Source organism: Homalodisca vitripennis, chromosome 4, assembly GCF_021130785.1.
Source record: "Homalodisca vitripennis isolate AUS2020 chromosome 4, UT_GWSS_2.1, whole genome shotgun sequence".
Lineage (NCBI taxonomy): Eukaryota > Metazoa > Arthropoda > Insecta > Hemiptera > Cicadellidae > Homalodisca > Homalodisca vitripennis.
This window is the reverse complement of record NC_060210.1, coordinates 59,353,127-59,373,895: the sequence shown is the minus strand read 5'-3', so window position 1 is coordinate 59,373,895 and position 20,769 is coordinate 59,353,127. Positions and strand designations below refer to the sequence as shown.

The following is a 20,769-nucleotide window of genomic DNA, read 5'->3' as shown; positions in this document are numbered from 1 at the left end:
TAAAAATTTTCTTTTTAGTATTTAAGTTTGTGTTTATTTTTTGACTTGGCTACTGGCTGTAAACTGACTTTGTCAATGAGTGTAAAAACTTAATATGGCAATAAATATTATTATTATTCTCATACTTGGAATTAATTACCACACACAGAATGAACTACATATTAATATGTATTTTTTATTTATTTCGATCATGATCTGATGTTTTGGTTTTGGTTAAATGATACGCATTTTCAGTTAGCTAGCATCTAAAATTTCATGCATACTCCGCTGTTGCTGAAAAAATAAACTGATAAAAATATGAGGAAATACCCAATAATAATTAAAAAAACTATTTAAATATTTTATTTTCAAAGACTTTACACAACAAAGTTGGACAAGTGAATGGAATCACTCTAATACTCCTAATACTCAACAAATTTGAAAACAATAACCAACAAAAATAAGTTTCTATGTAAATATCAAAACATAATATTTACTGTGAAAACAGAATAATAAAATAAATAAATAAACAATGACAAAAACACAAATTAAATATAGTATACTAGATCTGTACATTAACAGTTAAGGAATTTCATCTCTATGTAAAAACACTAGTTTTTGATGTAGCATGAATATTTTGTCTATATTATGTTTTACTAAAAAACATAACTTAATAAAGCTTTATAACAATTTTCTAATTCTAAGTAAGCACTAATTAATTTTAATAAACGACAACATAATTTTGGTGTTACATATTCACAAATTAGACTAGGTAGGTTGGAAAGTTCATTGACCTGAGGTAATTTATTTTAATATTACACACTAAAAATGCAAACTTCAAAGAGGCTGGTTAAGGCTTAAGCTATAAAATGCCATAAAATATATTATTTTGTGAAGCTACAGGAACTAAAATAAAAGGCAGAGGAGAGAAGGGAAAACCTAATGTCGCATATTCCAAAAAAGAGTTAAATAGATATTATTTATTGTGTTGGGGAACATTTTTGAAAAATTCTGGAAAGCAAAGCATATAAACATTTTATGAATTATACCTATGATGCAATAAAATAAAAACAGAAAACTTGTAAATCAAATAAATTTGCTTGGTTATATTTACAGTTTTTAATATGAGTTACATTACATTTTGCAAGTTACTTTGGTTACTGTAAGAATAAAACATTGTTTAGCAAGGAATATACACTAATTAGGACAAAATTAACAAAAGTAAAATTATATTGGAATGATATGTGTGAATATTATGTTCAGATTCACATTCAAAATAAATAAATGCTAAATTGTATTATTGCAGTGGAATGTATCTCAGGTTTTTTTTCTATAATACATATATGCAACAAAAGTTTTAAGATTTTAAATTCTTAAAACTACACTTTTTGCAGCTACTTAAAAAAATAAGTATAACAATAAAAATGAACAAATACACATGTTGTTTAGATACAAATACACTGCTTATTTTTATTATGATTTTATATTTACACTTTAATATCAGTTGAATCAATTACTTTACAGTTTTTACAATATTAATAATTAACAATTAATAAATGGTTTATGTGCAAAAGAGTATTTTCCTTAGATTAATTTTTAATCATATCTGATATTGTGTCAGAATAATAACTCATAAAACTCCTGAATACAAATTATGTTATGATTCAAACAATCCATCCTAATTTAATCAAATTTCACATAACATTTACGTGAAGATGTTATATTTTCATAAAGTAATAAAAATTCAAGATGTTAACAGTTTATTAAAGCAATCGCTGCTTAGCACCTAAAAAGATTTTACAAAACCAAACCAGTTGTATTGAATGAAAAGTCTCTGCCTAATATAAAGTTCCCCTTTGTACCAATGGTGTTTTACAAGGTTCTTAAGCACTAATTAACAATTTATTTAGTCGTTGAAAAGATTCTCGTTCTAATGGGGGTGAATAAATTGGATTGGCAAGCAAAGGATCACATTTAGACATTAGCCGCAGTTCCAATCCGCTTGTGCTCCAACTGGTGCCATGGCACAGTTCCACGGATCTTGCCTTCCAGATTGTTGACATAGATGTCACCGGCAAGGTCGTCCATCCCCACCTCCGCATCGGACTTCGCCTGCTTCACAGCAGCATCTACTATTGCCTTAATCTCTCCGTCCAGTTTCTACCAAAGACATCAAAACAGAGAATTTATTAGCAGATGTGAATAATTTTAGCTCGATATTGGCTTCAACCACCTCATCTCATATTATATGGTAATACTGCTGAAAACCTGTATGCACTTAAACATGGTCTTTTGCGCTGCTGCTGGCATGACATAGATAGAGGGGGACTGATCTGATTTCCCATATAGTCGCTGAGTCCAGCTGGTGTTTGAGTTGAAAAAGTAATCCTACATATTTTTCCAACTGAAGGACCTGATAAATTAACTATTATTGAATAAACACCCTATCTATTACAAACACCCTGATTTTCTATATCATCATCATAAGTTGTGCTGATATCACTAGTATTCCCAAATAAATTACTTGATAAGTCATTACCTATTTTCTATCAATTTACTTTGAAAATTTACAGCATTCTCTTTATCCACTGTAACGCAAATAAAACCAAGCATAGAAAAATAAAACTAAACTTAATCTGACGATTATTGAAACAAATAGATCATAAATTAACAAAAACAGTAGGTTTAACATTTTAATTCATCAACACACAGTTGACAACACAGGAATGATTATTGATAAAAAAAGAACAAAACAAAAGCGATAAAAGAGAAGAGGCCTTTTGTTACACACTCTACACTAAACATTTGTTGATTATAAAGAATATTTATTATAACTCAAATCTCTTGAAAAAATGGTGACAGAAAAAACATCATAATATGATACTTGTTGTAAGTATAAGGCAGTAAAAATATTATTGACTAAATAAGTCTAGCAAGTAAGATAATATAAAACACTCTGCAAACATGTTTTTATGAATGTAGCTTGTAAGAGCCTATTTCTGCAAATGTTAATATACTGCTATAGCATACAGTATGTCCTTACACTAAAAAACATGTGTTTTTTTTTACCTCTATAGAGCTTCAGCTAATTTTTACCTGAATTATTGAAGCAAAACTATATTAGGTTTCAAATCTCAATAAGAGTTTGTAACGTTTAAAACGATTAATTCGAAATAATAATTACCTTGAGTTCGTCAGCAGTGACCAGACCAGAGTTAAGTATCTTCTCTTTGAAGGAAGTGATGGGATCCCGGGTCTGACGGACCTCCTGGATCTCATCTCTAGTACGGTAAGATGTTCCGGGGTCACTCATGGAGTGGCCGCTGTAACGGTAAGTGGCTGTCTCCATCACGATGGGGCCCTTGCCAGATGTGCAGTGGTTCACTGCAAACATGCTAGCCGACTTCACAGCCAGCACGTCCATCCCGTCCACCTGTGTAACCCACCATGTTATAATAACAAGACATAATTTCCCCCATTTCATTCTCCACTGATATGATATGAAAGGATAAAATAAAAACACTGATTCTAATAATTGTTAACATGCTCTTTTTTTTCAATATTTCAATAGAAAATATAAATATTCCTTGAATTATTTTCTATTTTAGCCTCTTAAGTTAATAAATCACAATTTAATTAGATAAAATGTGTTACAACGTACAACTGTACAAGACTTCAGAGACACGTCAATCAGAACATCATGACGCTATATTCAATTTGATCACTAATCAAACAAAGCTGGGTTTATCGGCTAGGAAAAGTACCATTTGAAAGGCTACACAAGTAATTGATTCATAAACTAATAAGATTAGAGCATCTACTAAAAATAACAAACAAATTTATTTGCAACTTCAAAATCAAAGGCGACTTCATTATATCTATTGCTGGTGCAGAAATTTTGTATCCCCGAGTTTAAGTGTTTAATAACTAAACCAATAAGCCTACCAACAATCCAACCATACCACGGTTTTTTTTGATTAATTTCACACTAATTGATATAAATTTCAAACGATAATAGCTTAAAAGTTGGAACGGAAAGGTACAGATTTTGTTATACTTCATTTTGCTGTATCTAAACTGTAAATCTTTATTCCTTCAAACTCGGTCATCGGATTGCATTACAATTTATACAAGGTTAACAGGATTTCTTATCTCACAACTTACGAATTTAATCTCGTCAAGAAAAAGTTGTACATTTTTGGAGGCTGCTGCACACTCTGGACTGGTGCCTATACCATAATCGTTGTTCTCATGCACATAGACGTATGTATGATGACTCACCCAAATGCCAGGAACATAGTCGCCCCTAGAATAGTAAGATGTGGAGGCTGCTGCACACTCTGGATTGTTGCTTATACCATAATTGTTCTTAACACTTTTAATGCCGACGTGCGCCGCAAGCGCTCGTCACTGTTTATTCGAGAAATGCCGACATGCGCCGTGAGCGCACGTCACTAGGTTATATGAAAAATGCCGACGACGTGCGCTGAGGGTGCTCGTCCGGTTTTTGTTATATTGTAGTTTTAATTATTGACCAAATGCCACTAAACTTTGCATACTGTATCTAGACACTACTACTATTGATACAATAAAATATTTTTTACTCTATGCTCAACATGTGATGACGTATATCAGCTGTTTTCAACCTCATTTACATCCAATCATTCAGTGAGCGTCTTCGGTTGCTGTGGTAATACGTTGTTGCTAGGTTATGTTTTAATGGAAATTATTCGTGCTTTTCTTTTGTTTATTTCAGTTTGGTTATATTATTATAAGTTTTGTGATTATTGTAAATAGATTTGACCATGAGTAAAAGAGGGGGATTCATACTTTGTGCTTCGGCAAACACAAGTGTTAAAAAATTTTAAATTATGTACCCCATATTGTAAATAATTAATTTTAATTTTATGTAACCTACTTTCTTTATTATTTCAACAAACAATTTTTTACATTGGGCTAAACACTAAACAACACATGTAAATGAAGTGATTTTGAATGAAACTGACCAAAATATGTCTTATTGATTTTTACTGTAAAATGTGGACTTTACAAGGTTTTCGATAAAATGCTGTAACTTCTCTATTTTTCAAGGAAAGTTCTTCAAATTTGGTGTGTGTGTTAAAAATTAAATACAGTACAATTGCCAGTAACTACTTTTTAGTTAACGTTAATAATAAAGGTACTTTTATATGTTCAAACTCACTTTTTTAAGTTTTTTTATTTTTTGTTTTTTACAAATATAAATTATATAAATTTGTACAAATTTTAATACTCATTTTTTTTAAACACTCCACATTATTACATTAAAAAAACACCTCAATGGATAATTTCCTTCAATAAATAAAAAAAGTTATACATTAAAAAAAAAATAGTTGTCAAATTATGGAAAAGGGCCTGGCATTCTTCGCATGTACTTTTTGAAAACAGGCTGGCATTTTTCGCATGGTCACTGAAAAACTGTCTGGCATTAAAAGGATTAAGCACATAGATGTATGTATGACTCACCCAAATGCCAAGAACATAGTCGCCCCTGGAATAGTAAGATGTGGAGGCTGCTGCAAACTCTGGTCTGGTGTCTATACCATAATCGTTGTTTTCATGCACATAGATGTATGTATGACTCACCCAGATGCCAGGAACATAGTTGCCCCTGGAATAGTAAGATGTGGAGGCTGCTGCACACTCTGGACTGGTGCCATTTCATCTTTAGAAATGGCAAGCTCGAGCTTCGTTTTTTTCTTAACCTCTTCAACGCTGTCAAATCGTTGACCTTTCAAGCCTCTTTTCATGTGTGGAAATAAAAAAAAGTCACATGGAGCGAGGTCAGGCGAGTAAGGTGCGTGGGTCAGCGGAACCATGCCGTTTTTGGCTAAAAACTGCCTAACTGAGATGGCTGTGTGTGCCGGTGTGTTGTCGTGGTGGAAGAACCAGTCTCCAGTCTGCCACAAATCGGATCTTTTCTGGCGAACACTGTTGCGCAATCTTCTTAAAATCTCAAAATAAAATGTTTGGTTGACAGTCTGACCTGGAGGAACAAACTCAGAATGAACAATGCCTTTAGCATCAAAAAAGCAAATCAACATGGTTTTGATGTTTGATTTGACTTGCCGACATTTTTTTGGACGAGGTGAAGATGGCGACTTCCATTGGCTTGGCTGTTGCTTCGTTTCTGGGTCATAACCATAGCACCATGACTCATCACCAGTAATTACCTTTTCCAGAAAATCGGGATCATTTTCGAGATGTTCTTTCAGAAGGCGGCAAGTTTCAACTCGATGTGCCTTTTGATGGTCAGTCAGAAGTTCAGGAACAAATTTGGCAGCAACCCTTTTCAGTCCTAAATCTCCTGTTAAAATTCGCTGAACCGAGCTCCAAGTTAACCCACTACTCTCTGATAGTTCCTCAATTGTCTGTCGACGGTCGGTGAGCACAAGTTCACGAATTTTCTCAACATTTTCATCCGTTCGAGAGGTTGATGGACGTCCAGAACGAGGTTTGTCTTCAATCGACATGTCGCCATTTTTAAATCGAGCGAACCACTCGTAGACCTGAGTTTTCCCCATAGCATCATCTTTGTAAGCTGTATTCAACATTAAAATAGTTTCTGCAGCATTTTTACCAAGTAAAAAACAAAATTTCACAGCTGCACGTTGTTCACTTAAACTTGCCATGACAGAAAACGAAACAAGAACAAAACAGGGTTAGCGAAAACAGTCACTACGAACGAACAGAATGCACTAGGACAACGGAACTGGGGTCACTGAGCTCGCAATGGGTTGCGCGACACACGCCTAGCGGCAGGAATGTGTACTACACGCTGCCGGCTGCCAGCAATACAATTCCGGTTTTTTTTGGGTACCCCCTCGTATGTATGACTCACCCAGATGCCAGGAACATAGTCGCCCCTGCAATAGTAAGATTTGGAGGCTGCTGCTCACTCTGGATTGTTGCTTATACCATAATTGTTCTCATGCACATAGATGTATGTATGACTCACCCAGATGCCAGGAACATAGTCGCCCCTGGAATAGTAGGCTGTGGAGGCAGCTGCACGCTCTGCGCTGGTGCCCATTCCGTAACCGTTGTTCTCACACACATAGATGCAGGGCACATCCCACAGCTTGGCCATGTTGTAAGCCTCAAACACCTGCCCTTGGTTAGCAGCACCATCACCGTACAGGGTGAAGCATACTCCATCGTGACCCAGGTACTTGTTGGCAAAGGCGACCCCAGTTCCCAGTGGCACCTGCAACATTAACCTTTCTTGGTCCCTCTTGCCCGTGAGCTAACAGCTGGTTTCTGATATACTAGACAGGTTATTCATTTAGTTCTTTTAAAATCTCATGCTGTCAAACATTATAATTAGTACATAGTATTTTTAATTAAAGTTTACTATTACATAGTGTTCACTTATATAAGCTGGAGAAATGTAAGCACATTCAAAGCGATTATATTAAGTTCAAGGCGTCATTTTCTAGTTTAAACATACATAGTAGTAACATTTAAAAAGTTACATAATACAAAGTTAAAATAATACATTACAATATCAGTTTAGCTAAATATGGACTTAGAATCCCTTTTGATTATTATTACACAATGATAAGTAGTCTGTGTTCAAAATTAAATATTATGTAAACTAAATTTCACACATTAACCAAAAAGACAGTATTCTTTCATGTATTAAATTTCACAACTGAGTTAATGATGATATTTGAAAAAAGAATCTATAAAAATCATTATACTATTATTAGTAGCATCTTCTAGTAGAGTCAAAAAGAAAATGCAACATCAAAATAAATAAAATAACTAATCAATTCAAACAAAAAAGTGGAAAAAAGACAACCCACGAATTGGTGTCATATCAACAAATTATAACAACATAGTATATTTAAATTTTTAACAAAATACTAAATTTAAACTAAGTAGTATACCATCAGTTTACATATTGAGTCCATTCTGTAAGTTTAACTCATGTGTACCAATTTCTCTATCATTGGGATACCCAGTATCCTCTAGAAATTAATTAGTGTAATATGTTATTTATAATAGGAAAATATATGAAAACAATTTATTTCTTCTAGTTAAAGAAAAGAGAATAAGTCCTAATACTGACGAAGAACTCATAATGGGCTTCTGATCTATTTTGCAGACTCAAAGTCAAATCTGGGACAGATTCATGCTGTAAAAGCTATAAGCCTGGTGAGGCCTCCACAGCCAAAAAGAAAATGCAACATAAAAATAAATAAATACAATGACTAGTCAATTCAAACAAAAAAGTGGAATACCACAACCCATAAATTGGTATCATATCAACAAATAATAACATACTAAATTTTAATTAAGTATTATATCATTATTTTCAGCAGTAGAGATAGCCCTAAACTATAAACTATAATTTGGTAAAGTTTGAATTTACCAATAAATATAATAATAAGTACAGCAATTACAACAAATTGTGTTTACTCAAAAATACTGAAAAGAAAATATTATTTAAGGTATTCAGTAGTTTAAAATTACACTTAATTGAAATATTAGCAACCTCAAATCGCGTCACAAAATCCTATTTAATATTTAGTAGCACTAACGAAACGTCACTGACCAAGGTGTTCAATAAAGAGACTATATAGGAGAAATGACACAACAAAGTAAACAACCTCCCTCCAAACAGTCTGGTTCAGCAACAGTTTGCTGGAAAATATTGTGGTTGTTTGGAATCCAGAGCGGAACTGGAACAATTACCAGCCTAGTCGTTCCGTCGGAACCATTTGGCACGTCTAGTAAACTGCTCTGAAGGAACATGGAGTTACGAGCTTAACAGAGCCGGAACGCCTGGAACTTCTAGAAACGTAACCTGTTTCGACGGAACATGGAGTTCCGAAGAAGTGGTTCCAGTTCAGTTACGGTACCGTAAGTTCCGATGGAACTATTCCAGTTCTTTTGGCACATCTGTATTATGGTCTATTTTGCAGAATCAAAGTCAAATCCGGGAGGGATTCATGCTGTAAAAACTATAAGCCTGGTGAGTCCTTCACAGAACTGAGGTTTAAATCAGATTTAGAATGAGCTATTTGCAAATTGATATTCTGCTGTTATGGAGCAGTTTTTATGAACAAGAAACTTCAATTCAAGGTGTTGTTTGTGGCTACATTTACAACGTTTAGTTGTGTTATTTTGTTTTAATTAAATGGTTACAATTAAAGAAAATAAGAAACTGTGTTCTACTTCATTAACTATCATTAACTATTACAATTTTAATAGAGAAATCTATTGAGCATTTCATATCATAACTCTCTACAAGTACTTCTAAAATAACATATATGTCATATATTACCTGAGCACCAACAATGCCATTGCCCCCGTAGAAGTTCTTGGAGTACATATGCATAGAGCCACCCTTACCTCGGGCACAGCCTGACTTGCGGCCAGTAAGTTCTGCCAAAACACCCACCACCGAGACATCCATCAGGTACGTCCAACCGTGCACACGGTATGCTGAGATTATCGAGTCGTTCGGTCGCATAGCTGCCTTCATTCCGACAGCGCAAGCTTCCTGCAGATGTTGCACTTGTTTAGTCATTTATACAATCCCAAATAAAGAACACACATTTTGTACATTTCTTTGTAAAGGATGGAGAAGGGAGACTTCAGGCACTAAAATAAGATCTAATCCACTGTATTTTTTTGACTTATTCCATTATTTCATATACATGATAAGGACTAAACATGTAACTAACAGAAATATGAATGACCAACTGGATTGTCTGATATCTGAAAAATATTCAACCTCTAGTGTGTTGGTTGATGATAGTTAATGTTGAGTTGCTACAATTTTACTAAACATAAACTGGTACTGTATTGTACCAGGCCACAAATATCCCATGTTAATGATAAGAATTTTTAAAATGCCTCTCACCACTTAATATTTATCAACTTAAAAACAATTCAATTGCAATGTGACACACCTGATCAATTAACTCTCTCCTTGCTATAAATAATACTAATTGTTTTTCACCTAGTAGTCCTACTTCCAATAGAAACTTAATAGAAAATATTTCAATTAAAAATGGCAAATTATTTGAATGATGAACAACTCAAAGTGTGCAATATAAGAGTGCTTAGAATCAAGGACAGTCACAAAATTAAATTTCACTTCATCATGAATGACCATTTGCCAAAAATATTCTGCCCTCCAATACTATTTTGTTAGGTATTTAAAATTTCTACAGCAAACAAGAAAACACTCTAAGAGGTGTTTTGATTGGTGCTAGCTATGTTTGAAACAGGAGAATGTTAATATTAACCCTCTGAGTGCTATGTACCCACTCCCTTAGTGCCACAGCTTTTTTGGAGTTTTTACATTTCTCTTTTTAAAAAACCGTATAAGATACAATTTTTTAATTAAATTGTTCATGTTATATATCAATATATTCACAAAACAATAAGGGATAAAAGAAGTATAACAGTACTGTACTTAACCTCTGTCTGTTCTGGTATGTAGCCCTCTCTCAGGCCTAAGGGGTCTCCAGAAATGTTCTCATAAGTGGAAACATTCCCTGTGCACACCTGTATTACAGATAGGGCACCAAAATCTGCTTCAGCCTTTTTTTGCTTTAGCAAACTGTGCACTGGCGTAATTTGACCCTAGCTTGAAAGTTCATTAGGGTCCGGTTCGTAATCTTCACCACTGGCACTTGAAAAATCACGTAAAATATCTGAAGGTATATCAGGAGCTTCAATGTCACTTGCATCGTTTTCACTAAATACATATTCATCTAAAACATCCTCAATTTCACTAGAATGTTCCAAAGTATCACGATCCATGTTTGTAAAATCACGCAACACAGTCAGCTGTCAGCAGTACACAGTTGTAACGTATCGTCAAAACAAAGTATGACGTAATGCACTGCCTCCACAATTATGCGTTGTAGCGATCATATGTACAATAACAAATCTTACCGAATTTGACTATTTTGCTGCCATTTTAATATGAATATAATACAAAGCGCTGTTATATAGTCGCGGGCGCGACTTCGGCCGTCATAACAGACATTAATTAGTCGCGGCCGCAACGAAAAGCGCTCGGAGGGTTAATCACTAGACAGCAGTAGTGGGGGAAACTACACAAAGTGACAGGTTAACACATTCATTATTTTCAACACTATCCCTGTATAAAACAATATTTTTATTTCATAAATCGCAAACAATGGTAGTTATATAACATATAACCACTTTTTTAATATTCCAGTGTTACAGGTTATGCTACAATAGTCACTTCCAACTCTTATCCTCCCATATTCTCTCCTCCAGCCACACAATCCTCCATCATCTCTCCTCCAGCCCCACCTTCATCCATCCTTTCTCCTCCTCCAATACCTTCCTCCATCTTCTCTCCTCCTTTCTTCATGCCTTCCTTTATCTCCTTGAACTAACTGTCTTAGAGTACTGTTCTTGGTTCTCCATATAAATTCCTGTAGTTTTTATACTTTACAACTATGTTCCCACATTCTTTTCATACATTAAAACCATACAAACTCTTGATTCTTACTCTTACACGGTTTATCTACTGACATTTTTTATTCCTAGTTAATTAAATACTGCTATTAAAATACTTCATCCTACAAGCTTACAGCATGTTCCATGCTCCTGTCTCTCCCATCACCTACAGATAGCATTTGTTGACAAGAAAATGATGACTATGTCACAAATACAGCATATGAATAGGTATGTTCATTAGAAACAGTTATATAGAAAAGTAGTTCAACCTTTAAAGCCTAGCACATGGACATGTCTGTACAATCAGAATTGCACTAATCATGGCCAATGGGAATATCCGTAGGCCTACTGCCTTTTTTTAGTTTATTGAGTACATTAAAAGGAGTGACGATTAAATAATGAGAGCGGATCAAGCGGCAACGGTGTGGCTGATGCAGATCAAGGAGGCGTGCATCAACCGCCATTAATCAATAGCTGTTTAGTGTGAACCTTTCTCTTTAGTATTTAGCTAGTCTCACTTCTCTAAACAACCATTTAGTCAGAGCCTAGGTTCCCGTTTTGTTTTGTTTTGTTTTTTTTTTTTATAAAATGGTTAGTGTAATAGTAGAGCAACCGATTTTTGTGAAATTTCATTAAACTGGGAAAAATTGCTACTGAAACTTATAATTTACTGAAAGAAGTGTAAGGCAGTGAGTTTTTATGATGGGCACATGTATTTGAATGCTTTAAACGTTATAAAGATGGCAGAGAAGGCGTAGAAGATGATTTGAATTCAAAATTTAAAACAATGATGATTGTTGTGTTTTTTTATATCCAGTGTACCTTCACTGGGTTCCTGAAGGTCAAACAATTAATCAATATGTTTGTGCCTTGAGGTACTTTGTAAACTATGTAAAAGAGAAGGGAAAATTACTCCAAAATATGGAAGGACAAATTATGGGTTCCCCACCAAGACAATACACCAGCTCATTCTGCATTATCTGTCAAAAGATTCCTAGCCAACTACAGCATCCTAGTCTTATAACATCCACCTTATTCATCAGATCTTGCACAATGTGACTATTTATATCTAAACAGCACTCAATCATTAAATACTCTTCATTTTATACATTACACACTAAAAACTGTATCACATTACTTGTCCAGAATAAAGATGACAGAATCCTCTGATAATCTTCTCCTTATAGAGGTTACCAGAGGCAGTTTCTATCCGTCTTATAGTCTGCATCTGCTTGTAGAACTTGATAGCCTCATCTCTCGAGATGGTCACAGATGTGGGAGGGCCTGACTCTAGTTTGTGTAATTTGAAAGGCTGAAATCATATAAAGTAAGTGTCCAAAACTGTAATGTAATTCATAAAATTAAAAATAAGATACAGAAGTGAGATTATTCTACTTCTATTATGTTGATATTTCTTAAAAATTATATATAAAAATTTTTAAAAAAAGCTGATAAGCTATTCCACAATGATTTAGGGTTAGTCCCTAAAATGTAGCCACTTCATAGGCTACATATTAGTAATAGAAGAACTTAAGTAAACTCAAACTTTTGGTTGACAAACTACACTATAAATATTTAGGCATAACTAACGAGAACAACTTAAGCACTTGTTATATAATTCTTGTCACTATAATGTACGGTCTATCTTCATTCAGAAAATTTTAACAATAGAACATAGATATTTCCTTAATTATTTATATAATTTAACTGACCAGAATTGAATTACATGTTATCAGTTTTTCAGTAACAATAATAGATATATAATTAATAATTTTAGAAACATGTATTTACCTTAGTTTCAAATGTGGCTTCAGTTGCATAGTTCTTTTTTGATGACCCAAAGAAGGAAATGGCCCTCTGGAAGAAATAAAATTTCTGTTATAAATGCTAAATGAGAGTAGATTATTGTATTTTATAATTTACAAAATACTTATGTATTTAGTATTATTCTTTCCTACATTTTATAAGTTACATAACACAATAACAACAAAATGTATTTATTGTACTTAGAATTAGGCGAACATATACTGATTACTTAGCACTTTTATTTGTTTAGAATATTTGTTAATTAAAATTATTGTTAACGAGTTAGTACTGTTATCTACTTTGAGAACACCTCTGTATATTGATTACTTATACTTATTGATAACATATACTGATTACTCAGCACTTTTATTTGTTTAGAATATTTGTTAATTAAAATTATTGTTAACGAGTTAGTACTGTTATCTACTTTGAGAACACCTCTGTATAATGTTAACAGAAAAATACTATTAATTGAATAAAGAAAATTATTAAATATAAGTGACAGCTTTTGAATTATTAAAATAACATTACTGTATCATACTATTTACACAAACAAGTAACTTACACAAAATAACAAATCTTTGAAATTTCAAATTATTGCAGCGATACATGTAAATGAATTGGTTTACAACTCCAATTATCTCAATAATAATAAACATACATGCACATACATTATAATTAATTGCATTTTGACCTAGACCAGTGTTTTTAAACAAAAGCTTTTAAGCTATCAATATTTGTCTTCTGATACACTAAGAAACACATTCATCTCATTGTTCTCAATAACAAGAGAAAAAAAATTATGCTTCTGTGGAAAGCACTTTTTTTCACACAATTCACGAATTTAAAGTTATGTTTGAGTGAGAATACATTTTTTCTCATTGTATACATGAATTCAACTGAGCGGGCTATGGATAGCCTGCTCAGTATTTTACACTTGTCCCTTGCGGCCTGGTGATTTATTGCTAAAAGGTTAAATAGTAAATACTCTCTGCTAAAACCACAGCAAGGTTAATACAAGCTTTAAATTTCACAGCTATATTATAGGTCTAAATGATGTAATACGAGGGGGGGTCTGACCTAACATTTTGACCTAACAATGAAGCAAAACATCTTTTCAGTATTCTTTTTATTTTTTTAACATAGTCTCTTGGTAATTTATCACACTTCTCCCAGCGATACTCCCATCTCTATAACCCGTCCAAGTAGATTTATCTCTGCAAAATCATTGTTCACGAAGGTGATTGCCTTTTCATTTGACGAAAATCTTTTGTCCAATCAAAAAAAACAGTTTTTGCATTTTTGGAGCCAGTTTTCCCTTTAAGTCTACTGTTTGGACTTTATTTTTGTTTTAGTTGTGTAATGGTGTATCAAAATTTCATCTATATTAATTAATCGGTGCCAAAACTAATTTATTTTGCCTAAACTAAGCAATAAGAGCGTTGGTAAACTGAGAGAAAATGTTAATTCAAACACGTTATTGGTCTAACATGCTATATAGCTTTCTCGTGCCTAAATTGTGATTTAATATGTGACAAAAATGTTGTTCTGGCATGTTCATAATCTTTCCCACTTTATTTCGATGGTCGTCTAGCACTATTTGGCAAACTTTGACAATGTTTACGTTACAGACGTTGCAGGTTTATCGCCTCCCAAGCTCTTTAAAATCAACCTCACCTATGTTTAAATTCAGCAGCCCAAAATTTTACTGTGATAAAGATTGTGCAGAGTCTCTAACAGAATCTAACTCATCTTTGATTTGCGAAGGCGTATTGCCTTTCAAAAACAGATTTCATGACAGATCGTCCCTTGATTTTGTCCATAAAAAAAAAAAACTCACATCAACTCACTCAAATGACTGTTAAATAAAAACTGCGTGTCCAAAGTGGCTGTAACTTTGTTGAGTAACTGTCAACAGATGAACAACGAAATTCAGTAACTTTTATTTACAAGTGCTGCCATCTTCACGTTGAGGTTGGAAACTTTTCAGACCACCCTTGTATAAGTATTAATCTAATAACAAGCTTTAATGATATCCTAGTTAAATGCCACTAGCTTACTATTATTACTAGTTAGGACACTACAATAGTCAGACACACTGAAACGCTAAACTGTTGCTAGTAAATTCTGCAACATTTGAACTTTCTAGTAAGTTCCGAAACTTTGAAAATGTACTCTAACATAATATGTTTAAATATTGTTACCGACTGAATTACAAAAGAATATTGACATTATTAATACTAACACGGTTCTATTCTTAAAACATGAATTTCCATTTTAAGTAGTATCTCATGGTAGAAAAGAATGTATATTATTATTAATAAATATTAAACTTATATAAGTAAATGATAAGGTAAATAAATAAATAATAAGGTAAGTAAATAGTAAGGTAATTGTGGATGGTCGGTAGAAAATGGTCCTACTATGAGAATATCTTGTTTGATCAAACAAGACTGTAAATGGATTAAGAAACTCTTGAGGATGAGATTGGTTAGAACATGCCCAAACACAAACTTTGCTCTGAACAAAAGTTGCAAATCAACCGTACAACACAACAAATATTGTTGAATATTGTTTGTTAGTTTCACGGTAAAAAGGGGAAAATGCAAAAAATATAATTACATTACGCTAAACAGTTAAAGATGAAAAACCCTTACCTCAGTGGTAAATCTGCCTGCCTGTTAACAGCAATTCTTAATGAGTAAGTATGTTTGAGAATGTCAAGGATTCTAGTTACAGCTTATTATATATTTGTACGTTTATTTCTAATTCTATTAACAATTGTATTACTTTGCCTACCGAGAGTCTTAATGTCTGATAATACGATTATAGCTACATACCACTACTGTGCCCCTCAATAGCAAATGTGTTATCAAAGCATTGATTAACCATCTTAAAAACACTTGATTAAGCAAAAATTCAGATGAGGTTATTTTATAAATATGTTTAGAAATTCACAGGTATTTATTTTAAGAACTAAATATAATATCTTAAACTTCTTATTTAATAAATTACAGAGTGTACTTCCAGAATATATAAATTATGAATCTGATATAAACAGGGTGTTTTATATAAGGTATCTCAACCATTTGAGAGAGAACATGGCTTATCATAGAATAGTGAACTACATGTTTTCCCCACAAAATAAATTCAAAATCTTTAGGTTTGAGTTTTAAAATTTACACATACATAATTTTAAAGGTAACTGCAATCAAAATACTTTGATTAAAATTTGACTAATTTTGTTGTTGTTTATTTTTGTTCTAAAATTTTGAAAATTAAAAATTTTCCTATCTCAAAACTACTAAGTACATTATACATAATTTTATTTGTCTCTGCAACCTAAACTAATTTCTATTTTAACTTTTTTCTAGTTCTAAATAGAATTTACATAGGAATCATTGTGTTTTTCAGGATCATTTTAACAGGTAAAAGTGTTATAATACTATATTACAGTAATCAAATTTTAGCCAATTAAGCCAACATTTTTTGTTAACCACAAAGACTTATACCGGGTGAGTCTTAAAGGACTTTACAACTTTGAAATTATATAGATATTTATTGACTTTACTTACAGACTTGATATATGTGTCATTTTGTAGCAAATTATTTCAAGTTTGACTCCCATAGTGCTGTAGTACCAAGTTCCGCCATTGCGAGTGCCAGCTACATCTGTACTAAAATGGCTACTTTCACTGGTGCGGAGCGTGCTCGCTGTGTGTTATTGTTTCATGAAACAAACTCTGCTACAAGTGTTCAGCGTAGATTTCGCACAGAATACGGAAGAGACCCTCCAAGCAGGCATTCTATTTACAGTTGGCACAAGAATTTTGTCGAGACAGGTTGTTGTGTTCGTCATGAGAAATCGCCAGGTCGCTCACAGGTTAGTGATGCTACTATCGAACAGGTCAGGGAAACCCTTGCCCATAGTCCTAAAAAGTCAACGCGGCGTGCAGCTGTGGAGACTGGAATTCCACAAAAGACAATTTGGCGTGTGCTACGGAGACGTTTGCACTTAAAATCATACAGAATTATGATGGTACAACATATCACTGATTTAGATAAAGCTGCTCATGGAGAATTCTGTGCTGTAATGTTGGATCGGATGGGGGAAAATGAGACATTCCTGAACTCAATAATCTTCAGTGATGAGAGTACCTTTCATATCAGTGGTAAAGTGAACACCCATAACTGCAGAATCTGGGGGGACGAAAACCCAAGAGAATCCCTTGAACGAGTTCGGGACAGTCCAAAAGTGAATGTATTTTGTGCAATGAGTAAATTTAAAGTGTACGGATCATTTTTGTTCATGGAGAGAACTGTCACTGGTATCATTTATCTTGATATGTTGCAGAATTTTTTGATTCCTCAAATTGATGAAGATGAACAACAGGATGCTCCTTTCTACTACCAGCAAGACGGAGCACCACCTCACTACCTAACAGATGTGAGGGATTTCCTAAACGGTTGTTTTCCAGGTCGCTGGATTGGGCGTTCAGGACCAATTGCACGGCCACCTCATTCTCCCGATTTGACTCCTATGGTTTTTTTTCTATGGGGTTTCATTAAAGATAAAGTGTATGTTCCACCTCTACCAGCCAGTCTTACAGATCTAAGAAGAAGAATCACAGCTGCGGTTGCTGAAGTTACACCAGATTTGCTAGAACGGGTGTGGCGAGAAATTGATTACCGGTGGGATGTTTGCCGTATCACTAGTGGAAGTCAAATCGAACCGAAATAAGAATAAGCCAATAAACTTGAAGTAATTTTCTACAAAATGACAAATATATCAAGTCTGTAAGTAAAGTCAATAAATATTGATACAATTTCAAAGTTGTAAAGTCCTTCTAAACTCACCCTGTACATTGTAATCCATATTTTGTGGTTTCATATTATTATTCTTTTATTTTTCTAGTGCCAAACTTCTTTTGTAACGTTGTTGTTATATTTACCTTGCCATTATCATCAAATATTTCATTTTTATGTAATATCATAACTTTTACTTAAAATTGATTCTTATAACCATCCTGTAATTGTTATAGACTATTACCTTATGAAATTGTAACATGTAAATTGGCATTTGCTGTTAAAATGTAAATAATTAAGTTATGTGTGATCTTGATACAAATAAGCATACAATATAAGTCTCACTTGTTACTTGAACGACTGTGTAAGCTTAGATGCCGTCACTTACTTCTCACAGGTTCATCTGTTATCTGATATCTCGAGGGATGTTTGGTATCAGGTGTATCTGAGTGTAAAATTGACAGTAACCGATTGAAAGTAAAGTTGAGTCATTAGAGGTGGAAAAATGTATAAAAAAAAACAAAAATAGGATCGATTCCCTAACTCATGAGCGAGATTGTCCATAACCAACGGTGGATGTGTGAGAGGCTGACTTGAGGTGTTTATTCTCATTATACTTATAACTTATTCTCATTTCATTATTATTTATGAGTTTTTCGTATTTCCAGTTCTAATAGTTTGTTTGATCCTTAGAGCTCATTTATTATTTTATAAGATTATCACTATGTAAGTTACCTTGTGTTAGTTATTTTAATTTAAAATATGGTTGTGATTATGACTATGGATATGATTGATTTAACATGTATTCAATAAATGAATATCATTTAAGTATTGATAAATGTATTAATCTATATAAAAAACCGGGTCTGCTTATCGTACACTATCCTTTATGACATTACATATTGTTTAAGCTATTTCTATTAATTTGAAACATGTGACTTTAATGTAGAATTTTAGATATGCTGATATTGATTGATACTTCTGTTATTTAATATATTAAGTATTGATGACTGTAGGCCTAATAAGCGATATAAAAACTGGGTCTGCTTATCATACTCTGCCCGAGATAAATAAAATGGCGATATATGTATATTATTTGTGTTACAAGGTATTAAGACTCTTTTATCCTCCAAACCTGTAAAAATTAACTCAATTTATCTGTGCAGCTACTATACCAAAGAGAAGTCATGCATGTAATAAAATATCAATACCATAAATTGATCACATAAGCTACTACGAAACTAGCCTTTTATTTGATGGCATTTCTAATTTGCTACTTAAAAATACAGTATGATAGACCTGTTATGTTACTACTATGTCTAGATTAAATTTATGTGCAAAACAATATAAAAAATATGTAGAGCCAGAATTTCTACCAAACACCTAGACAGGCAGTTATACACTAGTCTATCATTTAACTATTACATTTAGCAATCATTACTCACTTGATTTTCTACCTGTCTGAGCAATACTTTGACACAGTTAGGCCTATTCAACATTTTGTAATATCTATCTTGTTATATACTTGATATAAAGCGTTTTAACAATCGTTTGTGAACAGTCCCTAAGGTCAACAAAGTGAAAGACGGATTAAAGCGCTAAAGGTTATCTACCACCACTACCAAAACCGACCACCATTCTTTTTTATCATTACATTTTTCTTTATAAACTGAACAATGTCTACAAATCAGCTGTACACACAGCCAACTTACCAACAATGTTTTGTGTATAATATAATATACGTATGTTCTATTTTTCTCTAAAACTATATTACAATCAACAAATCAATCACTTATTATATTTGAAGTTAGAGCCAATCATGGTGGGATTATAAAATAAAGCTATTTGTAAACGGTAGTGATTTAAAACTAAACTATAATGATACAAAAAGTTGTGTAACATATAAATCTAACTGCATAGTTGCCTTTTTTTTACTAAATAAACCCAAGGTTTAAAATAAACATTTAGTGTACTTTTTACACTTTTCTTTTAGATAAAAATTCGAAAATAAAAATTTTTGCAAAATATTTTTTTTTTTTTAATATCAGTTCAAACTTGCTTTATGGTTACTCTAACCCTTTTTCATAACTTGCCTTTCCATTTAAAATAAAAAAGAAAAATATATAATAGCTAATAATGGTCTGATTACTTCCTTGAATTCTCGGGAAATCAAAAAAAGCATTCTGTATTACTTTGTGAACTTGCTGTAACTTTGTGACGTGCAATGTAAATAAATAAGTAAATGCTATATTTTTCGCTCTGTGCTATCTATATATTAATCTTTATAACATTTGTTTATATGTTTATACGCTTGGGCAGCATAATCTCTGGAATATCAATATCCTTGTAACAAAGTTTTATTGTAATCAATTTATTTTTAGAAATGTTTCGACTGACGCAGATTTAATTTGTTGCAGATTTTATTGATTACTACTAGTAGGTACAAAATGTCTGAGTACGGTGATCTCATCAAAAGAAAACCATCTGGGTCAGAATATAGGAAACGGAAAGCAGAAAAAGAAAAGGAATTTCACAAAACAAAGAAGTTTATGAATATAGATAAATATATCACAACAAAAATCAAGACTTGAATGTGGCATCTACATCTGCAATACAAACGAATACATCAGCAGTGGAGCCTCTGACTGGCAAGTCAGATGAAATAGCTACTCAAGAGATTGTGGA

General features: G+C 33.0%; 1 protein-coding gene across 2 annotated transcripts; it reads right to left on the bottom strand.

Annotated features, from left to right (window-relative positions):
• Positions 1-326: 326 nt before the first annotated feature.
• Positions 327-19,727, bottom strand: LOC124359349 (pyruvate dehydrogenase E1 component subunit alpha type II, mitochondrial-like). Of its 2 annotated transcripts, XM_046812023.1 has the most exons (8): positions 19,530-19,727; positions 15,936-15,956; positions 13,264-13,329; positions 12,611-12,784; positions 9,311-9,529; positions 6,977-7,225; positions 3,164-3,412; positions 327-2,139 (listed from the first exon to the last, which is right to left on the bottom strand). In XM_046812023.1, exons 1-8 carry the CDS (start codon positions 19,581-19,583, stop codon positions 1,954-1,956), a joined length of 1,218 nt encoding a protein of 405 aa, XP_046667979.1. In that variant the 5' UTR covers positions 19,584-19,727; the 3' UTR covers positions 327-1,953. The 2 variants fall into 2 exon arrangements, with proteins under 2 accessions (XP_046667979.1, XP_046667981.1); XM_046812025.1 differs by lacking the exon at positions 15,936-15,956.
• Between the last annotated feature and the right edge of the window lie 1,042 nt (positions 19,728-20,769).